Raw genomic sequence first — 22,392 nt, 5'->3', positions numbered from 1 at the left:
GGAGATGAAATAGCTATCGATCTGGTTACCTTTTTTAATTCCAGCTCCAGTTTCCTGGCCTTCACGTATACTTACAGTAAAAATAGAATTGGTTACCTTGATGTAGAATTGTGGAAAGATTATGGGAGTAAAGCTTTTTGTACTAAGATTTATAGAAAGGACACATACTCCAACAGTTTTCTACATTATAATAGCAACCATCCTTGGTACCAGAAGAGGTCCGTAGTGAAGGGCAGGTTGGTTTGGGCCGCACGGATGGTATCAAGGGAAACTGATTTTACAGAAGAATGTAAAACATTAAACAAATCTTCATCAATCAAGGTTATCCAGTACAGCTTATTATTAACCTCATTGAGGAAGTCCAAGAAGAAAGGTCAGGCTTTTACCAACCAATATTGGGTCATGGCCTATACACCACAGTACAGTCTCAAAACAACACCACCAGTCAATTGAATTTATCTTTCATAACACCTTTTAGCACTGGTAGTGAATTTATTTCATCTATTATTTACAAAAATTGGCCATTGATACAAAATGACCATGAGTTAAGAAGTAAACTGCCAGACACACCAAAAGTAGTTTGGAAGAGGGGTAGGAATCTAAAACAAATTATGAAGAGTAAAATACTAAGAACCTCATGGAGAAAAGGAATGTTTCAATGTAACGTGTAACTTTTGATGTTCATCGTGTTATACTGCTGCAGTCATCACACTTGGGTTATCCTGCCGTCAGGCAGTCCCGCAGTCGGCCGAATTCCAAAGTCTTGGTCCGGTGTCGGTTGTCGTCACTTCTTCCCTGACGTCAGTGCAACAGGGGGATAAAAGAGGCAGCCAACGCCATTTTCTTCAGTCTTTCTTGCTGCGCGGTGCCCGAAGCAGAAGCAGTTCGCAAGTGCCGGTTGGCTAGCTCCTGAGATTTTCGAATCGAATTTCAGCCCGAAGTCTTCTCTAAAGCTAAGTACCCCGTTGGGGAAACTTTTCTTGCCACAGACCGATGTCAGACAAAATTAATAATTGCATTTCTTGTGGGAAGCAAATACCTCATAAGGATTTTCATTCTTATTGTATTCCTTGCCTAGGCCCAGACCACGACGTCTCTGGTTGTCGGTTTTGTGCTAGGTTCAACAAACGTACAATCAAGCATCGGGCAGATTTCGCCCAACATTATTTTGGCAGAAAATTTAATTATAGCATGTCGTCGGAGCAACCGACATGAGCAATGATTAAAAAATGCAAAGATAAAGACAGGCAACCCAAGGCCAAGACCAGATACCGAGGCCTCAGCAAGGCCTGCCAACAGTTCTCCGGTTTTCAGCGAGGCGCCTATGCAGCCCCTGACTACTGCTGAGTTAGAAATTCTGACGGCCTCCCAGACTGAATCAGCTGGGCCTCAGGAGCCGGTTCCTTCTCACCCCTCGGATGCCAACCCTGACGGTGATCCGGAGATTTTGGACAGGCCTTCGGTTTCTGAAGGTGTCTTCAAACCGACAACTATCTCCATTAAGTCTTATGCTAAACTTAAAGCCCCTTTAAAAGTTAGGAAACCGGGTCCACAGACACCCCCACAGGCCCCATGCCTAAAAAACAGATGCTTAAGATGGCTGAGGATTTAATTACCCTTATCAGGGGTTCACAACCCCCTCCTGACAAAAGGCCTAGACTGGAGGAAGATTATCCTTCCTCTGACCAAGCATCCATTTCCTCAGCTAACTCTGAGGACCAGGATTATTCCTTCTCTCCTTATGAAGACGCAGGTGCTGAAGAGTCCATTTCCTGTGTCTCCCTCCCTGAAGACTACTCTTTTGGGGAAACTTTACACACCATGAGGGAACACTTCCACTGGGAAGGCCAAGATTACTCTGACTCTAAGAAAAGACTCCGTGAGTTTCTTCTTCTCCCACAGCATAGACCCCTTGCAATTCCTCCAGTTTTAGACATTTTGGATGATGTTTACACCGAATCTAGTCTAAACCCCGATTCCTTACCTCCTGCACCAGCTAAACCAGACAGATACTACCGAGTTCCTGATTCTCATAAGTTTCTATATAAAAGCCCTGTTGCAGACCCCAAAACCATTTTCCAGGGTCCCAAAGGGGTTAAGGCCTCTACTGCTAAAAATCCACTCCCTTCTGAAAGGGATTCTAGAGCATTAGAAAGATGGGGGAAGAAAGTGTATACATCTGCCACTTTGGCCATGAGGGCCTTAAACTGCCAATTCCACATGCTAAAATACCAGCAGTACTTGATTACACAGTTAAAGCAGAAAATGATCCCTCGGACAGATCAACCAGATTTCAAAGAGATGCAGAATTTGCTGCATGCAGCAGAACAGGTGGGAAAGCATACCTTACAGTGTGGTTTTGATTCATTGGAAGCCTCATGTAGAGCAGCTGTCACAGGATCTGTAATACGTAGACATGCTTGGCTAAAAGAGCAAGCCTTACCAGAACATGTCAAAGCAAAGTTATTGGATGCTCCATTGCAGAAAGATGTGTTATTTGGTGTCAAAGCAGAGGAAGTTTTAAAGAAAATGGAAGAAAAGGCAAAATCTATGCAGACAGTTAAAGATTTTTTACAGGTACAACCTCCTCGTTTCAGCAGAAACTGGCCATCAAAAAAACGGTCCTTTCCTGCATCAGACAGACCCCAAAGGGGTAGGTACAGATGCCCAAGTGGCAGAGGCCAGCCACAAGGTTCTTTCAGGCCTAGACAATGGCATACAACAACTCAAAGAGGTGGAGACGAAAGATCTCAACCCTTCAGGAAACAAACACAATGACTTCCCTCTTCGCCTGCCAAGCAAAATTGTCCTGGCAGCACCTTTGGGAGGAAAACTGGCTCTATTTCCACAAAATTGGCGCATCATAACAAAGGACAAATGGGTTCTGGATATTATTACCCGAGGCTACAGATTTCATTTTCACACTTTACCACGGATGAGAGGCATGCCAAATCTGCCTCCAAACCAATGGGCAGAGGCACAAACACAAATTTCAGCTCTCATGGATATGAAAGCAATTCAAAAGGTACCTACAAAGGTGCAAGGTCAAGGTTTTTACTCGAGACTATTTCTAGTACCAAGAAAGGACAAAGCCTGGAGACCCATTTTTAGACCTCTCAATTCTAAACACATACCTGGAGGTACCCAAATTCAAAATGCTCACACTACAGCAGCTTCTTCCCATGCTGGGCAAGGAGTCTTGGCTGGTAACGTTGGACCTCAAAGAGGCATACCTGCATGTCCCTATCAGACAAGATTGCAGAAGATACCTCAGATTTTTGGCAGGTACAACGCATTATCAATTCTCTGCATTGCCCTTTGGCTTATCTACTGCGCCCAGAGTATTTACGAAATGCCTGGCATCAGTAATTGCATACTGCAGACAACGAGGAATACAAATGTAACCATATCTGGACGACTGCCTGATCCAAGCGGACAGCAAGGCCATTCTATTACAGCATCTGGCATTTGTAACAAAGCTGCTAAGTTGCCTAGGGTACACAGTAAACAAAAAGAAGTCAAAGCTAATACCCTCACAAGACATAATATTCCTGGGTACCAGCTTAAATACAACGGCCCAGATGGCTTATCTCATGCCAGACAAATAAAAACAACTGACTCAATACTTCCAAAAGATGGCAACTTCTACCCAGCTCACTGCAAGGAAAATCCTGCAGGCATTGGGGTTCATGGCATCCTGCATTCAACTAACTCCACATGCAAAGCTGCATATGAGGAAATTACAATGGTACCTGAAAAGTGTATGGACTCAACACAGGCACAGCCTCGAAACAAGTATACCTCTCGTTCCCTGCCTTCAAAAAGAGTTCCTATGGTGGGCTCAAGCATGTCAAATAAACAAGGGTCTTCCTTTTGTCTTGCCTCCAGCAAACCAAACTATGACAACAGATTCTTCAGACTACGCCTGGGGAGCACACATGGCAGGACAATGCATACAGGGCAAATGGTCTGCAAAACAAATGCATCTACACATCAACCAAAAGGAGATGCTAGCTGTGCAAAATGCACTGACAGCCTTCAAGGACCTCTTGCATCCAGGACAACTACTAATAAGGACATATAACACCACAGTTATGTGGTATATAAACAAACAGGGAGGAACACAATCCTACCCTTTATGCAGACAGGCAATGACCTTGTGGAACACAGCATTGACTTACCAAGTACAACTGCAAGCACAGTTCCTGCCAGGAAAGGAAAACATATTGGCAGACGAATTAAGCAGAAATTTGGCAGATCCTCACGAGTGGAGACTACACCCACAAGTATTTTCAATGATAACTCAAAGGTGGGGCCGCCCAGACATAGATCTATTTGCCTCCCCCAACAATTGCCAACTACAAAAATTTTGCACAAGGACTTATCATTCCCTAGCCTGGAAAGTGGACGCCCTATCGTTCAGATGGACAGCATTGACAGTCTATGCCTTCCCACCACTACCTCTCTTGACCAAGGTATTACTGAAAGTCAGATCAGAGAGACCACAAATGATCCTCATTGCTCCGGACTGGCCACGTCAGCACTGGTACCCATTACTAAGAACCTTGACTCACAGCCCTCCATGGATCTTACCTCAGTTCCCACTTCTGTTGACTCAGCAAAACTCTCAGATCCTTCACAGTCAGCTCAGGACTTTAAATTTAGCTGCATGGAGAATACCTTGAATTAACAATCAACACTTCTCTCAAAGGACGTCCTGAATGTCATTTTGGAGGCCAGGAGGCCCAGCACCAGAAAAACGTACTCAGACAAATGGAAAAGATTTTGTGCATGGAACCAGGCTAAAGGCCAAAATCCTGGGATACCAAACATTCCTCAAATATGGCAATACTTAACTGAGATGCTACACAAAGGCCTTTCTTTCTCATCCGTTAAGATCCATGTTTCAGCCATTTCAGCTCAGTATAATACGGATCCTCCCATATTCTCACACCCTTTACTAAGGCAGTTTCTCAGAGGGGCTAAGAATATGAGACCCCCAGAAAACCCCCAACGCCAGCTTGGGACATCAACTTCGTTTTAGAAAAATTAACACTGCCTCCTTTCGAACCAGCCTTCTCAGCAGAACTACAATACTTGTCATGAAAAACAGCTCTGTTGCTGGCTATCACCTCAGCACACAGGGTCTCAGAACTACAGGCACTTATGGCAGTGGAACCTTTCATCATTTTCCATTAGGACAGAGTCTCTTTACGAACTAACCCTAGCTTTATGCCAAAGGTAGTATCCAGTGTGGCTTTGAAATAGACCATTCATTGTACCCACCTTTTATCCAAACCCCCAGAATAAAGGAGAAAGACTCCTTCACTCTTTGGACATTCACAGACAGCTACGTTACTATTTGGATAAGACAAAGACCTTCAGAAAAACTGACCACCTCTTTGTATCCTATGCTGCAGGTTCACAAGGAAAGGCTATTTCAAAACAGACCATCTCCAAATGGATAGCACATTGTAATCCGCTTTTGCTACTCGCACCATGGGAAAGCAGTGCCTGTAAATATTAGGTCCCATTCTACCAGGGCTACAGCAACCTCAGCAGCCTTTCTCAGGAGGGTTCCAACCAAGGACATTCTGGAGGCAGCTACTTGGAGTTCAGTGCACACCTTTACCAAGCACTACCACCTTCCATTATACTCAAAAACCAGAGCTGGTTTTGCCACTGCAGTTCTGCAGGTCATCCTAGCTTCACCTAACCCAGTTTAGTACCAGCCACCCCTCCATAGCTTTGGGATTCAACCCAAGTGTGATGACTGCAGCAGTATAACACGATGAACATAGTACAGTTTTGTACCTACCATAAATGTAGATGTTCAAGTGTATATACTGCTGCAGTCCAGGTTACCCCTCCCACCATCCCCTCTACATACCAGGGTGTTATAACTCCATATACATCAATCTGTTGGATGCATGTCTATATGGTGTATTTGCTAACAGCTAGTACTATTGTTTATCTACTAAGGTATTTTTGCATAGTTATTTGTATTGCTTTCCTAGTTGGGGGCACCTGACATCTGGGGCAAGAAAAACTGAAGAAAATGGTGTCGGCTGCCTCTTTTATCCCCCTGTCGCACTGACGTCAGGGAAGAAGTGACGACAACCGACGCCGGACCAATTCTTTGTAATTCGGCCGACTGCGGGACCGCCTGATGGCAGGATAACCCAACTGTGATGACTGCAGCAGTATATACACTCGAACATCTACATTTATGGTAAGTACAAAACTGTACTTTCTCACATGGCAACTGGTGAAACATTTTGTATTAGAAACTACACATATAAGGTTAAAAACAGATTTAACTGCCAGTCCAAAGGAGTTGTCTACCTAGCACAGTATCAACAATGTTTGGAATTTTATTTTGGGAAGACTGATAGGGTATATAAACATCTATACTACATCAAGAAAGGAAAATAGGGTTACCACCTGTCCCACTTTGCGAGGGACAGTCCCTCTTTGGGCGGTTGTGTCCTGACCAAAAATATTAAAAATGACAAATGTCCTGAGATTGTAGGACATAATTATGTCCCATATGTAATGTAATAGTTGCATAAAATAGTTATTTCTGTATCTAAAATACCTACATGTTACAAGAAACAGGATAAGCAACTACACTGCTACAAGAATAAGCTGATATTTAGGCAAAAAAGGAAAGTTCTATCCCTTGTACTGACCGTGGGTTTGTGTCGACCTGTAAAATCTGATGTGTGTCCCAAAAATGTCCCACTATGTCCATTTGAAAAGGTGGAAACCCTAAAGGAAAATTAGAGAACGCACTAGCCAAACATACATCAGAGTTTCCCCATCACACATTATTATTTAGAGCTGTCGATTGTGTCCAACCAGACGGCAAAGGTGGTCCTGACTCTGCATGGCTGGAAACAATAGAATTGTACTGGCAACTTCATATTAATGCATATTCATTCTCAGGTTTTAACGAAACTTGCACATTGTATCCTATCCTGAAAGTGAAGCTTTTAACTAGATAGACGTTTGGTAGCATGTATTTGATGTTATTTTAATACTATGTTACTACTTTTAAACTATTATTAATTATTTACTCATTAGTTACCTTTGATTTGCTTGTATATATATATATATATATATATATATATATATATATATATATATTTTATGAATCACATGATTATATGCATTTTCTTCACCTAATCATGTGTTAGTACTAATTTTATCATATATATATATATATATATATATATATATATATATATATATATATACATTTAACACAGTTTTATATATATATTTTTACATTTTTATAGTGTTAGTTGGGAATTTTGTTGTATTTCATGAAACGACTTTTTCCCAGCCTTGCATATTTGTTCACTCAACGTAGTCTTAACAATTCCATAGCTCTACTAGATTAATTGTTTTGATCTCATTTTAGACTTAGACCTGCTGATTCTAATGCTGGCACACTGAGACATGACTTACACATGTTTTACTATCACAGCAGCTTAGTAATCTTTTAAAATGATTGTTTTAAATTTAAAATAATTGTATTAATAGGCGCTGTCCTATCAAATTCACGTTTGTGTCCTTGTGACTATGATGACAGTATACTTTAAGCAGCAGTTAAGAGTTGTATCTTGTCTGAAGAAGTCCCACAACTTAGTGGGATGAAAAGCGCTTAACCTTATGTGAATTTTGTAATAAACTACTTGTTTTACTATTTTTTACTACTTTAACTACGTTTTTCAGTTTAATATTTGCATTGTTGGGTGGAGAGTGCAATTATGCACTTAACAGTTCATAGTCCAATTAAGTGTAAATGTGAAAGGTCGTCTGTATTCATAGCTTTTTTATTGCTCAGTTCAAGTTCTAATAATGTCCTCCTTGTTCTTTTATTTCAGAAACACTTCAGCATTGTTGTGATCTTTCTCAGTTGTGGTTCAGAGAATTTTTCCTTGAACTAACAATGGGCAGAAGAATACAATTTCCTATAGAGATGTCTATGCCATGGATTTTAACTGATCATATTTTGGAGACCAGAGAAGCATCAATGATGGAGTAAGAATTTCACTTTAAACATTTTCTCCCTGCCCATTTCCTTTCCTGAGTTAATTGTTTAAACACTGTATGATTGCTTGTAATGGCCTGAGATAGGCATAGACATACTGGATGGGAGCATAGTTTTACATTGATAAATATGTCTGTTTACTGATGTAAATTCAATCAAGGGGATTCACATAGACCATGCTCAATCCCTTAATGTGTGTGTACCGGTGTTTGTATATGTTGCACATACTGGTGCAGTTCTCGAAGATGAATCCCCTAAATTGGTATTCTGCATAAAAACAGCAGTCCTAACAGTGGAAATGCAGATAAGGAGACTTGTGTAGCTAGTATTACTCTGATTAGACAGCTTAGCAACACAGTGTTCATGTCAAGGAGGTGCCCAAATATATGTTGGTTTGCTGATAAGTTCTGTACTGCCACTAGAGCAGAAGCTTTGCTAGAAAATAATTTAAAAAATACAGAATCTTCACTTGATTTAATGTCTAAACACAAATGATGTATGTCATGTACAGTACTAACAGTGCATATCCTTGCATATAGCATATCTTTGGAAAATGTAGCTATAAGCATATGTGCATTTAAAAGTTGTACAAGTTTATTAAAGCTGTACGTGTCTTGGTTAGTGGCTATTACAGCACTTCAGCTCACTGTCCTAGAGGGTAATTTTTCCTTCACATCAGTGGGTATTACCATATAGCAGGCACTGAAGTGCAGAGTCTGTATGTAAAATCAGAGAGAACAGTAATGGACAGTAACAGTGTGACAGGTGACAGCTGCTCCACATTCATGAGCAGGAGCAGTTCATGAAAGTTAACACCCTGTTGCTGATACATGCAGAGTAGCTGTAATTTGCATAAATGTTGTTTTGAGTGATCTGATTATCGCAGCATGGTTGATGACTGTGGGGATGCAATACAGTATCTGCTAATTACTGCAAGTGGTTGTAAGTCGTAGTTCATGTGCACAGTTTCTCAGGTGGATTGGTGGGGGTATGTCAACTTATTTTATTATTTCAGATTGTCATGGTTGGATGTGTTGGTATCTTGATGTAGTTCAGGCATGCTGGGCCATGCATCACATCTGGTTGCAGTTCTGATCACAGCTTTATTTTCTACTTTTCATGGATGTAGTCTGCTCTTCTAGTCACATAACCCGTTGCCTCTGAAGGCAGCCCTTATTTAAGACTTCATAGTTTTGTGACTCATTGAATTGAGTAGGGCTATAGTATGATACATTGCAGACCATGTCTTTGACTGCTGCCCATTAGTTTCCAACTTTTCAAAGATATTACTAATGTTAACTGTTAAACCACTGACAGTTTGTGGTTGAGTATTTGCTGTCTTACAAGTTCAGTGATCTTCAAGTTTATGTGGAAACACAGGGATGTGGGAGGCTGCTTTTAATAACTTTGCTTTTTGTTTTTCAGTCAGTGCAGAAGTCACTGGGCTTATTTGGGAGCTGATGAAGATGTAACGCCATGGATCACTTTCAGATATTACATCCAGTTTATGCACTATTTCTCACTAGATATGTTATTAGGATTGGGGCTTAGTGTTTTTGGTTTGCAAATTGTCTGTAGTCTGATTGGATCTCAGATTTCAGATGCTTGTAAGTTCATAGGTTACTGGGCTAGCGGCCCTAGAGCCCTTACAAGTCTAGCCATGTTAATCCCAAGTTGCCCCAGTTGTCTTTGGTTAGATGGATGTAATTCGCAGTGCGAGTCAGATAAACACTGACTACCCCTGTCCATGAGGGGACATGGGTGCCACCCCAACAGGGTGAATTTGGGATTTCCCATCCATTTGTCCAGGTTGTGCTTGAATAAGGTCAGTGAGGAGATTTACTTCTCGTTTATTGGAAGCCTGTTCTAGAGTAGCGGCTATTTCTGGGAGGTGTATTGGTTAGTCCGAGATTGCAAAAACATTTGAATGCTTGCAGAAAGCATTATCTCCTAGCCATTGAAAGAAAAGTGTTCTGTTTTTATTGCTCTTTATCAGATTGTCTTCATAGAGACATGAGAAGCAGATAGTTACTTCTGCAAGCATTTATTTATTTGCTAGAGGAAAGCTTTATTATATTTAATGCTCCTTTCTTTTTGCTTTCTCTTAAACTTATTACTAGATCGAGCCAAATGCTTTAATCCAAACATCATCCATCTATGCAAGAATTCGAAAAAGCACATACATTTTTCTTGAATCGTGCTCTATTGACCAGACTTTTCTTCTTCTTCTTTTTTTATTTTTTTTTGCATTGCAGTGCCTTTATTTCTTAAAGGAGTAACGCACCCACAGACTCAAAAAACATGTTTAAAACATCATGGCATGATGTTTCCCACACTTTAACAGCACTCTGGGATTATTTACAGGATTTTAAATATTTTTATATGTAATTCCGGACTCTGACCACCTGGGGGCTGGCATATTGACGTGGTTTGGATAAATCTAACCTGAAGTCATTGTTTGGCTCAAAAATGTTACATCATGCAGGCCTCCGTTTGCCTAAAGTTCCTGTCATTTCATAGATGTTGCATGCGTACAAAGTAGTGAGTAAAATAGAACAGTGTAAGTAACATTCCCTGCTGCTGGATGACTACTTAAAACAGAAACAGTGCAAATGCCACAGAACACACTGAAAGTGCTGTTTGCTGCTGACTTTTTTTCTAATTTAGTTTAAATGGCACTAATTTGTGAGACAATGAATTCCAGTCCATTTACTTCTTCCCTCCCCCATAACACTTAGCTTCCCTAGCTGTCAAAGTCCTGAGGGTAATTTGACCTGTTAATTCCATTGATTGGCAGATCTCAGCAGGGTGCTTGACTCATGTAATTTAATCTGTGCTCTAGCATTTCCTTTGTTAGAGGGGACATTTTTTGCTGCACTATAGCCATGGCCTTACTTGACTGCAATCACATCCAGTAAGGTCTTGCACCAAGGAGCTAAAGAATAAAACATTTATACTATTAACCAGTTTAGATCTTTATTAATTTAAGTGTTAAGGTATCACTTCATGCTTCCACCTTGTTAAAAATTGAGATTTACATGTGCAAAGTGTGTTGGTATGCAGTGTTTGCCTTCATATGTTTTTACTCCACTGGTTGATTTGCAAAAAAAACCTTTTGCAGTGTCCCTGGATTTGTCTTTGTACATACAGACCACATTGCTATATTTTTGGCGAAATTGAAGTGTATTAACCCACCACCGAGTTCGTGCAGGAATGGGCGTCCCTGCAGTGATTGACATGCCGGAGGGCGGGGATTAACAGCAACACGCATTGCAAATGTAACGGTAAATTCATGTCAAAAACCGCATATAGTAAGCACAATAATGACACAAATGGCCTTTCCATTCAAATGTTCCACAAGCATCTTGACAACCGAACACATTCAAGTGGGTTAATACACTTTTTAAACAAAATACAAGCATTAAATCATAATAATTCATCAAAACATCTTACTAGCAATGAAGTAACACCTTTGTAGCTGTGCCGTGTGCTGCCTGATTGAAGTTATTATTAAAGGCTCCATATTCTCCCTCCTGCGTGATCACTTGTGGTGTTATTGGAGATATTGAAGTGCACAAAAAGCTGTAATGACAAAACGGCAAACCGAACTGCTAAAACTGGAGTTTAATAATGTGAAGCGCTTTTCGTTTGCCTTCTTAGGCAAACTTCTTCAGACAATGGTACATTGTGAAAAATAATCCTCATTAAGTAACACAAGACAATTAAGAACTGCTGTTGGCAATTACAAAGCAAACTATCCTTTTCTGGGGTCTACATTTAAAGTCAAATAGACCCAACATCAAAAACTCAGACACAGTTATAAAATACAAGTATAAATGTCATGCCTTGATTAAATACACAGAATGAAAAACATGTATATACAGAATATTAACTTATATTCTTAAATATGTAAGATGTCGACAACTAACAAAGATTTTATAAAATGTCAATATATATGTATAATATAAATGCTGCTACCTTCAGCAAAAAAATGTATAAACAATATTAACGTTTTAACCCAGAAATAAAAAATGTTAAAAGATCAGTCATCTTTTCAGACTCAACAATTTAAGGACACTTGAAATGGAACAATAATCATTTAAACCAGGAAAATGGTATGCATTAAGCCTTATCTGCCAAAATAACTCGTGCTCTTCTAATCTAAGTTGTACCGGGCCACCCCTGGTATCTTGGCAAACCTGGTCAATGACTATAAATTTAAACTTATGATCAGGAAAGGCAAGTACATGTTTAGCCAATGCGTTGTCTAATTTCTCCTTCTTAATAGCGTAGATGTGTTCGTATATACGTTCACGGAGCTTCCGCTCCGTCTTACCTACATAAAACGCTAAACAGTTTTGGCATAGAGCTAAATAAACTAGCATAGAAAAATTACAGTTTGATCTACACCTTAGCTTAACTTGTCGATTGTGCACTTTGAACCTATTAGATACTCCATCAGTGTTTATTTTAATCAGCTATGAGTACATTTGATTTTTTTTTCCTCTAGTTTACTGGAAGACATGTTTTGCCCAAAGCTAGAACTCACACTACTTTTTGCTGAACAGCTGCAGAGTTCTCAGTCGGTGTTTTTTCCCCCCCTCACCTTTTGTGGTTGATTTACTTTCAGGGTCTTTGAATTAGTTTTTTTGCTGGCATCCAGGCAGTGCACTTACTAGTCAGTTATGGAAATTTACCCAAAAATATGAGTTTACTTGCTGTGTCTTCTGAGTTTCTGTTTTCACACTGGGAGAGCTGAAATTAAGCTGTTACACAATGTGCAGCCCTCTTGGAAGCCCCAGGTCAATTGGGAGTTTGAGCTAGGCTACTTAATGGCCTCCTGGACTGCTTGCCTAGTAGTTAGCTATGAACTGGGCTATAATGTTCTTTTAATGTCATAGATTAGGTTAAGATCCCTAGAGTGAGTGTATCTTGTGCCATTTGACTTGTTGGATGTGCAGCATATCCACCAGGGCAAGGTCAGAGACCGTTCTGTAGGCCAGGCCAGGCACAAGTCACCTCTCAGCAGCCTGTACAATACAGAGTACAGTGACAGGATTTTCAGTCTGTCTACATAAATCCTGGTTTGGATACCCTAGTATTTTCTTGGAGAGAAACATTTGTCGTCTCTCCGTCTGCTGCAGGTGTCTGGTGAGGTACATGCAGAAGGAAGCATTGTACTCTGTTATGATCTTATTAGATGCTTAAGATCTTATTGCAAATCTCAGATATGTTAGTGCAGATTTTGACGTTTTAGGTTCATAGGTTTGCTGCATACATTCAGAGTATGATGGCCGTCGAGGAACTTAATGCTCAGGATTCCGTTAACGGATGCCTGTGTAGTCATCCTGCTGCTCCTTGAAAACATGACATGTCTGAATTTTAATAAAGGAAATTCATTCCACAGGAGTCTTTGCAATATAAAATTGTCATGTTTCACAATATGATTGATATTAATCTTTATTGAGACTGATTGTCAGTTGTGTTCAGGTCACTAGGGGCATATTCTAAACTAAAGGTTCAAATAGTAAGGGGTCCTTTAATGCTCTGCCTGTCAGGCATAGGTCTCCTATAAGAAAGCAGTAAGTTACAGAGAAGAGAGAAAGCTGATGTAGTCCTTTTTCTAGAAGACAAGCCTTGAAGCCCTTCAGCTTTCGTTATACCTTTTCCAGTTGTATTTGATAATGTGTGAGAAGGTTACATAACGGTGCAGTATTTGAGGATTGGTCTGTTAAGCACTGTATACAGTGGGAAGATTATCTAATTTTCATATTTTTAACCCTAATGAAGATTAGGTGGACAGCTCCATATGCTTTGCATATGGAAGTAGCTATATTGGTATCAAGTGAAAGGTCATCATTGGTGAAGTCAGTTGCCTTCTTGTGCTGCTGCACAGTCCTGATAATTAAATCCACTGGTTTCTAAAGTAAAGGTAGTTTATCTGATGCAAAGTTTGGTATGATAAAGAGTGATGGTGTCTTTTACTAATTGAAAATTAAAGAAATGCAAGTTTTAAGAAGGCCACTGAATAAAAAACATGTCATAGAGCTCTCCAAGCAGGAAAACAAATGATTGCTAAAAACAGCCAGTACAAAAGCCAATTTGATTTAAATTCTGTTCCTGGCTGAAAATTAGTCTGTCTGGATGTCATCAGGAAAAACATCCAGGTGAAATGAAGATAAATTTGAAGAAAAAAGGGAGAAGGGGGAACATTGTGTTGGACAAGGACTTGTCAGAGATTCAGTGTGGAATAAACCAGTGTTTGATGCAGATGCAAGTTATGGCTTTAAACCGTTCGGAAGAGAACATTTCTCAGGTACACTTAGAAGGTTTAAAAATAAGTGGGGCCGTAGATGTATATGTAAAATCAGTTAAGAGACTGGCAAAATAGAAAAAGCGCTAGATAATTAGTCTGATGTATGGTTAAGCTGCAAAAGTCAGAAATGGAAGTTAAGGAGGAGCTGACAGAAAATGAGACATCTCCAGGGAAACTGTTCTAAAAAGTGTCTGATCCGGAGGACAGGGCAAGGAGGGAAAATTGGAGTTTACAGCCACAGGGTTCCATCCTGGGACCTCTCCTGTTTGGTATCTACTTCTCTGAAATACCGGCTAACACAGAAGGCCTCTGGCTATCAAAGTTCGCAGATGACTGCAAACTAGGAGCCATAGTCAAGTCCCCAAATGATGTCGACATCCTACATAAGGGCCTCACTGAGACAGATACCTGGTGTCAAAGCCATGGCCTCAAGCTCAATGCCAAAAAGTGCAGTGTCATCCCCTTTGGTAAAAACTCTGTACCCATGAACTACCACATAGGCAGCAATCTACTTAACACCAAATGCGTGATAAGATCTTGGGACCCAGGTGGATAGTAGTCTCTCCTTTGATAGTCACATCGCCACAGTAGTCAGGAAGTCCTTCTACGTGGCACACCTCATCATAAAAGGGTTCTCATCCAGAAAAAAATAGGTCATTGTTCCCCTCTACTCATCACTCATAAGACCCATTATAGAGTACAATGCCCCTTTTGGAATGTACCTCACAAGACATCTGCAGCAGCTGAAAAGGCCACAGAAGTACCTCACAAAGAGGATTACTGGCCTCAAACAAATGCCCTACACTGACCGCCTCAAAAAAACTCCAGCTTTACTCCGTACCATATTGCCTACTCCAAGGTGATCTCTGCCTAACATATAAAGCTATGTCAAACCCAGAGCTGTTGGACATGCTACACCTAAAGAAATCCCAATCTCTCCGAGCTACACGCTCTAGGGACTGAAACCTTGTCACCAGAATAAACAGGACATGCTGGAGGGATAGATTCCTGTCCCAGAGACTTCCTATACTCTGGAACAAGCTACCCATCTATGTCAAGCAAAGTTCTTCATTAGCACTCTTCAGGAAGAATCTTGATGAGTAGATGGGAAATAGGAAATACGCCCTGGGGATCACTTCTGTGTCTCTGCTGGACAAGTAGCACAGGAAAATAACTTTCTTGGGTGGCGTAAGCTATGGAACCTTGCTGGCTAGGCTTACGTAGGCCCTTGGGACAATAGCCTAGTATGAACCTTGAAAAGCTGGAAGGAACAGATTGTGTACGCTTTATAAAGACCAATGTTAGCATTTGGACTGTTATCTCACAACAGGACATGCTGATGGAAAGGGCACACTGTGCTGATGTCCCAAGAAGTCTTCTAAGAAAGCAGCCAGGACCAGTAGTTGTGGAAATGCAAATATACCAACAAAAGGAAATGTTAAAGCTGGAGCAGACAGGAAATGTTTTGAAAGCTGAGACACCAGTGTATTTTTTATTCCAGTCACGTGAATGAGTATCATGCAGTAGTCAGAATGTTCTTCCCAGAGAGACCAAAAGCACTTTGAGGATGACCAGCTGAAGGAAGGAATTAAGCAATTTGACCAACAACAGTTGAGTGAGTGGGAGAATGGGGGGGGGGGGGTCAGCTACAAAGTCATCTTCAAGCAGTGGTAACCCAAGAGAGAGGATGCTGGTAAATCCCTTTCCTTTGTTCCAAAAATGTTAGAAAAGCAGAAGACAGGGGCGTGGCCAAGGATGAACACAGGATAGCAGCAGATTTCTTCAGCTCCACCAATTTCATTACATTGACAGGAATTAATTACTTAAAAAATTAATTCTTGAAGTAATTTTCTTTCTAAATATGTTTGTTTTATATAGTTCTTGAACTATATCTAAAAAAGAAAGGAAATCTTAATAATATTCCTGTCAGAAATTACTTTGGAAATTTTCCTGTCAGTTTATCAGTCTGAAATGAGTTCCAGTAAGACAAATTCTCAAGACTCCAGCATCAAGAAAGAACTTCAGTCTCTGATAATTATAGTCCAGCAACTTACTGCTAAGATGGATAAAATGGATACTAAAATAGACACTTTCATAGAAAAACTACAAAACAAATAGACTTGTTACATATGGACCTGCAACAACAGAAGATCCAGATGACAGGCATAGAAGAAGCTGTGAATGACATGGAAAATAAAATACAAGAAGAGGAAATCAACATTGAGTTTCTGCTGAAACAAAATACACATTTACAAACAAAGCTGGATGACCTGGAAAATAGATCTAGGCAATAACATTAGCATTTTTGGTCTGCCAGAAGATATTGAAGGTTACAATATTACTTGTTTTTTACCAACGTGGCACCCTAAAACTTTAGATTTACCAGAAGCATTCTCTTTTGGTATCGAAGAGCACATAGATCTATAGCTAATACTAACTCTAACAAAAACTATCCTAGATCAGTTATAGTTAGATTTCTATCATCTTTTGATAAAGAGATGGTTCTTAAATCTGCTTGGGCTAAAGCTCCTGTTAAGTTTAATGAGACAACTGTGCGTTTTGACAATGACTATTCTTCCATGGTAATTGCTAAAAGAAAAGTTTTTCTGCCACTAATAAGGGAGCTTAAAAAGCACAGTTTAAAACATACCTTCTGTTTCCTGCCAAGCTTAAAATCTTCCTTCCTGATGGTCCTAAGGTCTTGATGATTTAGACTCTGCTTTACTGTTTGTCAAAGAAAAAGGATTTTGGATAAAATAGAAGAAATGGAATGGGCTAGTTCTTCATTAAAGAGATTGGCAACTGAAGCTTCCTGGAAGACTTCAGAGAAGAAGAAGAGACTAAAAAACAAATGATTTGTTATATGTTTTTTCTCTCTCATCATTTTAGTTCATTATTAATCTTTTTGAATATAGTTCCTGCATTTCCAGAAAGCCACAAATATTTTGGAAAAGATTTAATCAAAGTTATTCTCTATGTGCAAAGAAATGTTTTGTTTCATAACCAGTCAAAATCCCTGAGGATTTAATGGCAGGCTGTGACTCGATTTGTTTTTCTTTCTGAAAAAAGTAAGGTTAGTAATTTGATACATTTTTTTATCTTTATCTTTTTTTTCCCTTCTTCTTTTATTATTTTCTTTGTTTAAACAATGACATTCTATTTAGATTATGTAGTGGGTAAAGGGTGGGGGAGGGCAGGGAGAGAACAGTAATGAAAATATCATTAATAGAATAATAACATATTTATTTCTTGTAAAAGTTTATAAGTTCTTCAAATGCTATTTCTAATTATACTTTCTTGATTATACTGCTTATGCTTGTTTGTAAATAATCTGTCATGCTTTAACTAATAATAATCAGAACTAAATAAGAGTAAATAATATGTTTTATTTTTAACTCTATTAATATAAACAGTAAGTAACATTCCATTGTATATACTTCTTACAGCTTTCTCTTACATTTTTTATTTCTGCCTCACTCCCTTTTATTTTCTACTCTCTTTTCTTTTCTTTATTAATATATAGAAATGCTTTTGACTGTGTGGGCACAGTGAATAATAGGATTTGTATGAAAATTGAGTTGGGAGAAGAATGCTGAGTTTTATTGCTTGTTGGTAATTTTGAGTTTAATTTCACTTGCATAGAGGCTGTGATGATCTGTGGAATACATTGTGGAGGTTCTGTCATGTTTAGATGCATTTACACTGCTAATTGAATGTTTGTCACTAGTTTTTAATAAGTTTCCGCCAAAATGTTAAGAGAGACAATCTGGGATGTGGGCTGTCTTATGCACAATGTCCTTGAGTTACCTCAGAATCTTCAAATCACAGAATTCTCACAGAGAAACTGAAAGCAGTTAGTATAAACATTGACAAGGTTATCACACTGACACACCACAGATTCAGGAAAAATACTCTGTTCATAAAATATGTCAGTTATAATGAGTTTAAATGATGTAGTTTCTTGTAGTAAGTAAATGTCTTATTTTAGAAGGCATAAAAAATGAAACATTTATTTAAATGTTTTTGAAAATCTACTTAACAGCAGCATAATAATCTGTGTTAAAAATTTGTGTTCCAAACATATACTTTACTATAACTCATTTAATTCATCTGATTGACAAACATAAATAATCTTATAACTCTATTCTGGAAGAAATGTCATGTGATATATTTTAAAGCAGTAGGTTAGCATGATTGTAAAATCTGGTTACCGATATGTGTTTGCTGTGCATTATTTTGTATAAAGCAGACAGATTTATTCTAGGGACAGCAAGTAGGATAGTGCTCTACAAAGACACAACTCAGTGAGATCATATATATATATATATATATATATGTGTGTGTGTGTGTGTGTGTATGTGTGTGTGTGAGTGTGATGGCTTTTTTTCTGAGAATCTGCATAACTATCAATATGATTTATAATAATTTCTATGAATACAATATTTTACTCTATTGACAAAATGAATGTTTGCCACAAGTTTTAATAAGTTTCCATAAAATGTTAAGGGAGACAATCTGGGATGTGGGCTGTCTCATGCACAGTGTCCATGAGTTTCCTCAGAAGCTTCACTCACAGAATTTTCACAGAGAAACTGAAAGCAGTTAGTATAAACATTGACAAGGTTATCACACTGACACACCACAGATTCAGGAAAAATACTCTATTCATAAAATGTGTCAGTTATGATGAGTTTAGATGATGTAGTTTCTTGTAGCAAGTAAATATCTTATTTTAGAAGGCATAGAAAATGAAACATTTATTTAAATGTTTTGAAAATCTACTTAACAGTAGCATAATAATCTGTGTTAAAACTTGTGTCCCAAACATATACTTTACTATAACTCATTTAATTCATCTGATTGACAAGCATAAATAATCTTATAACTCTATTCTGGAAGAAATGTCATGTGATATATTTTAAAGCAGTAGGTTAGCATGATTGTAAAATCTGGTTACTAATATGTGTTTGCTGTGCATTATTTTGTATAAAGCAGACAGATTTATTCTAGGGACAGCAAGTAGGATACTGCTCTACAAAGACACAACTCAGTGAGATCAGATATATATATATATATGTGTGTGTGTGTGTGTGTGTGTGTGTATGTATATATGTGCATGTGTATATGTATGTGTGTGTGTGTGTGTGTGTGTGGGTATGTGTGTGTGTGTATATGTGTGTGTGTATATGTATGTGTGTGTGTCTGTGTTTGTGTGTGTGATGGCTTTTTTTTTAGGTAATAACGCAGGTGTTTCTGAGAATCTGCATAACTATGCAATATGATTTATAATAATTTTTATGAATACAATATTTTACTCTATTGACAATAATGAGTTTAAGTAAATGCTCATATACAAACAATTCAAGATTTTTTTGGAAGCTGTTGATAGAATTCACATGACAGAAAATAGATGCATCTTAATGCATGTAATGTCTGAATCATATTAGACAAAGGTTTTGATTTAAATGAATGTTAGAACATAATTTTCTCTCCTCTTGATTTCTAACATTAAGATTATTTGAATGCTATTAGAATACAAGTGTTATATATTACATAGATCTATATAATAGTATGAACAGTTTAAAAAAAAAAAAAAAAAAGTTTATTTTAGTTTATATGATGCTGTTTTACCAAATGTGTAGTTTTGTCTTGATAGATAATTGAATTGAAAACTGTTAACCTCAGTTAAATATAACTAGTATTAAATTGATAAGGTGGTAGCTGAGGTACTGCGGCTTAGGGTAGGGGTTAACTTGAGTAGTAAATACTGCTCTAAGTTGGAGTTTTCAACTCCAGGCGGGATGCAAGGTTTAATCCTTACATTATTTTCACTTGTTCATTGTTATATGTATATAGTTTTGACATCCACAATATATTTTGTACACTCATTGTCACTACAAACAAAATTGAATCCTATACAAAATCCCATAAGAGATTTAATAAATACAGCTATATTTAAAGGTACACCTAAAAGAGGAGATGTAACATTATTTATCTTGTTATTTGTTATTTCGATCATAAGATTCTTGAGTTTTAAAAATGCCAAATGACATCTTTAAAAGGAATTTCTTTAAACATTAATGGATTGAATAATCCGTGTAAAAGGGCAAGCCTAATAAGATGCATTAATCTACACAAGGCCAATCTAGTCTTCCTGCAAGAAACCCATCTCTTGAAAAATGATATTGATAAACTAGCCACTAATAAGTATACAGTATTGGTTAGTTCAGAGCACACTCAGAAAAAAAGAGGAGTGGCTATTTTATGGAATAAAAAGTATGCCCATTCCTAAAACCATTAAGTCTTATCAGGATGACAAAGGAATGTTTTGTATGGTTACAATACAAATTAATGGGAAGACTTACACTTTAATTAATGTATATTGGATACCTGGAATTGGTATTAATACAGTGAAACATCATATTGATAAGATCATATCATTCTCTGTAGGGGATATTATTTTAGCTGGTGATTTTAATTGTATACTACATGAAAGTGATACTACCACTATAAAGAAAAGAAGAATTACATCTAATGCAAAACATTTAAATGATTTTGCTAATTCTTATCATTTGAATGATATTAATAATCAGATAGTCAAAATCATTACCATACACCTTTTTTCTAACAGATACAAAACTTATTCAAAAATAGATAGGGTCTTTATTTCTAACCAGATGGAAACAGATTTAATTAATTCCAAAATCATTTCATGTCCTATATCTGATCATAACTCGATTGTTTTTGAATTCATGATAAAATACTCATAATGTTCAGATCAAAAGGATACCAGCATACTTAACTCAGCTAAAAGACTATAAAGAATATATACTTTCAGAAGTACAACATTTTCTAGACATAAATAATACTCCTGAAGTCTCCATTGTCTATGTTTGGGATGCCTTAAAATCATATCTATATGGACAAAGTATCAGATGGTATAATAACAAAAGGAAATCTTGGGATAAGGAATTGTTAGATATTCAAAGTAAACTAGACTCTTATAAACATAATAATAAAGAAAATATTATGGACAAGAAAGTTATTGAAGAAATAAACAAACTAAATGAGAAATACAAAGAAATTTTAACTCATAAAGTTAAAATAACTTTAGAGAATACAAGTTTTGTCTTATTCAATAAGCCCCAAATACTTACATAGACTTAAAAATAAAACAAAAGATTGAATAAACAAAACCATATCAAAGAAATCTTTTCTCTAAGAAAAGAAGAATGTTTCTAGTATACCAGAAATACTGGGCCAATTTAGAAATCACTTTCACAAGATTAACCATAACAACATTAACATGGAACCTAAAGATAAAATAAAGGAGTTTATAACCACAAACATGAATAAAAAGCTTAATAAACAACAGATTAAACTATTGGACAAGAGTATTTCATATACAGAAGTTATTACACAAATAAATAAGCTTAAATCAAACAAAGCACCGGGTAATGATGGTATTATACCAGAGATATATAAAATCCTTTCTAAAACTACATATTCATTAATACATAAGGTTTTTATTCTGGCCCAAACTGAGTTAATAACCCCCCCCATCTTGGCAATATACATTTATTTCACCAATTTTAAAACCTAATAAAGATCCAACTAGATGTTCTTCATATCGACCCATCTCATTACTTAATGTTGATTATAAAATGTTTATGAGTATTTTTGCTGATAGATTGAAGACAATTATCCCCGGCATTATAGACATAGATCAGACGGGCTTCATTGTAAATAGAAATACTTTTGATAATATAAGAAGAACTTTAACATTAATTGATTTTGCAAATAGGAAAAGAAAGATTTAACACTTATTAGTCTTGATATAGGTTCAGCATTTGATTCAGTAAGTTGGGACTATCTGTTTACCTTACTGAAATGCACAAATTTCTCTGATGCATTTGTAAATTTAATTGAGCATTTATACAAAGGAACGCTGGCTTATATTAAGGTAGGAACATATGTTTCACAAAAATACCCATTCTTAAAGGTACAAAGCAAGGAT

The 22,392-nt window shown here is 37.6% G+C and overlaps 1 protein-coding gene across 1 annotated transcript in view; it reads left to right on the top strand.

The window, feature by feature from the left end:
* CYFIP1 (cytoplasmic FMR1 interacting protein 1) overlaps positions 1 to 22,392 on the top strand; it is a 2,370,671-nt gene that overhangs the window by 1,349,759 nt on the left and 998,520 nt on the right. The window contains exon 16 of the mRNA XM_044072062.1: positions 7,893 to 8,049. Coding sequence (XP_043927997.1) covers positions 7,893 to 8,049 — 157 coding nt within the window. The remainder of the gene's footprint in view (positions 1 to 7,892; positions 8,050 to 22,392) is intronic.

This window comes from Protopterus annectens, chromosome 5.part0 (genome assembly GCF_019279795.1).
Source record: "Protopterus annectens isolate FY-2018-M chromosome 5.part0, PAN1.0, whole genome shotgun sequence".
Lineage (NCBI taxonomy): Eukaryota > Metazoa > Chordata > Ceratodontiformes > Protopteridae > Protopterus > Protopterus annectens.
Note: the sequence above shows the minus strand (reverse complement) of the source record. Positions and strands in the feature narration are given on the sequence as shown.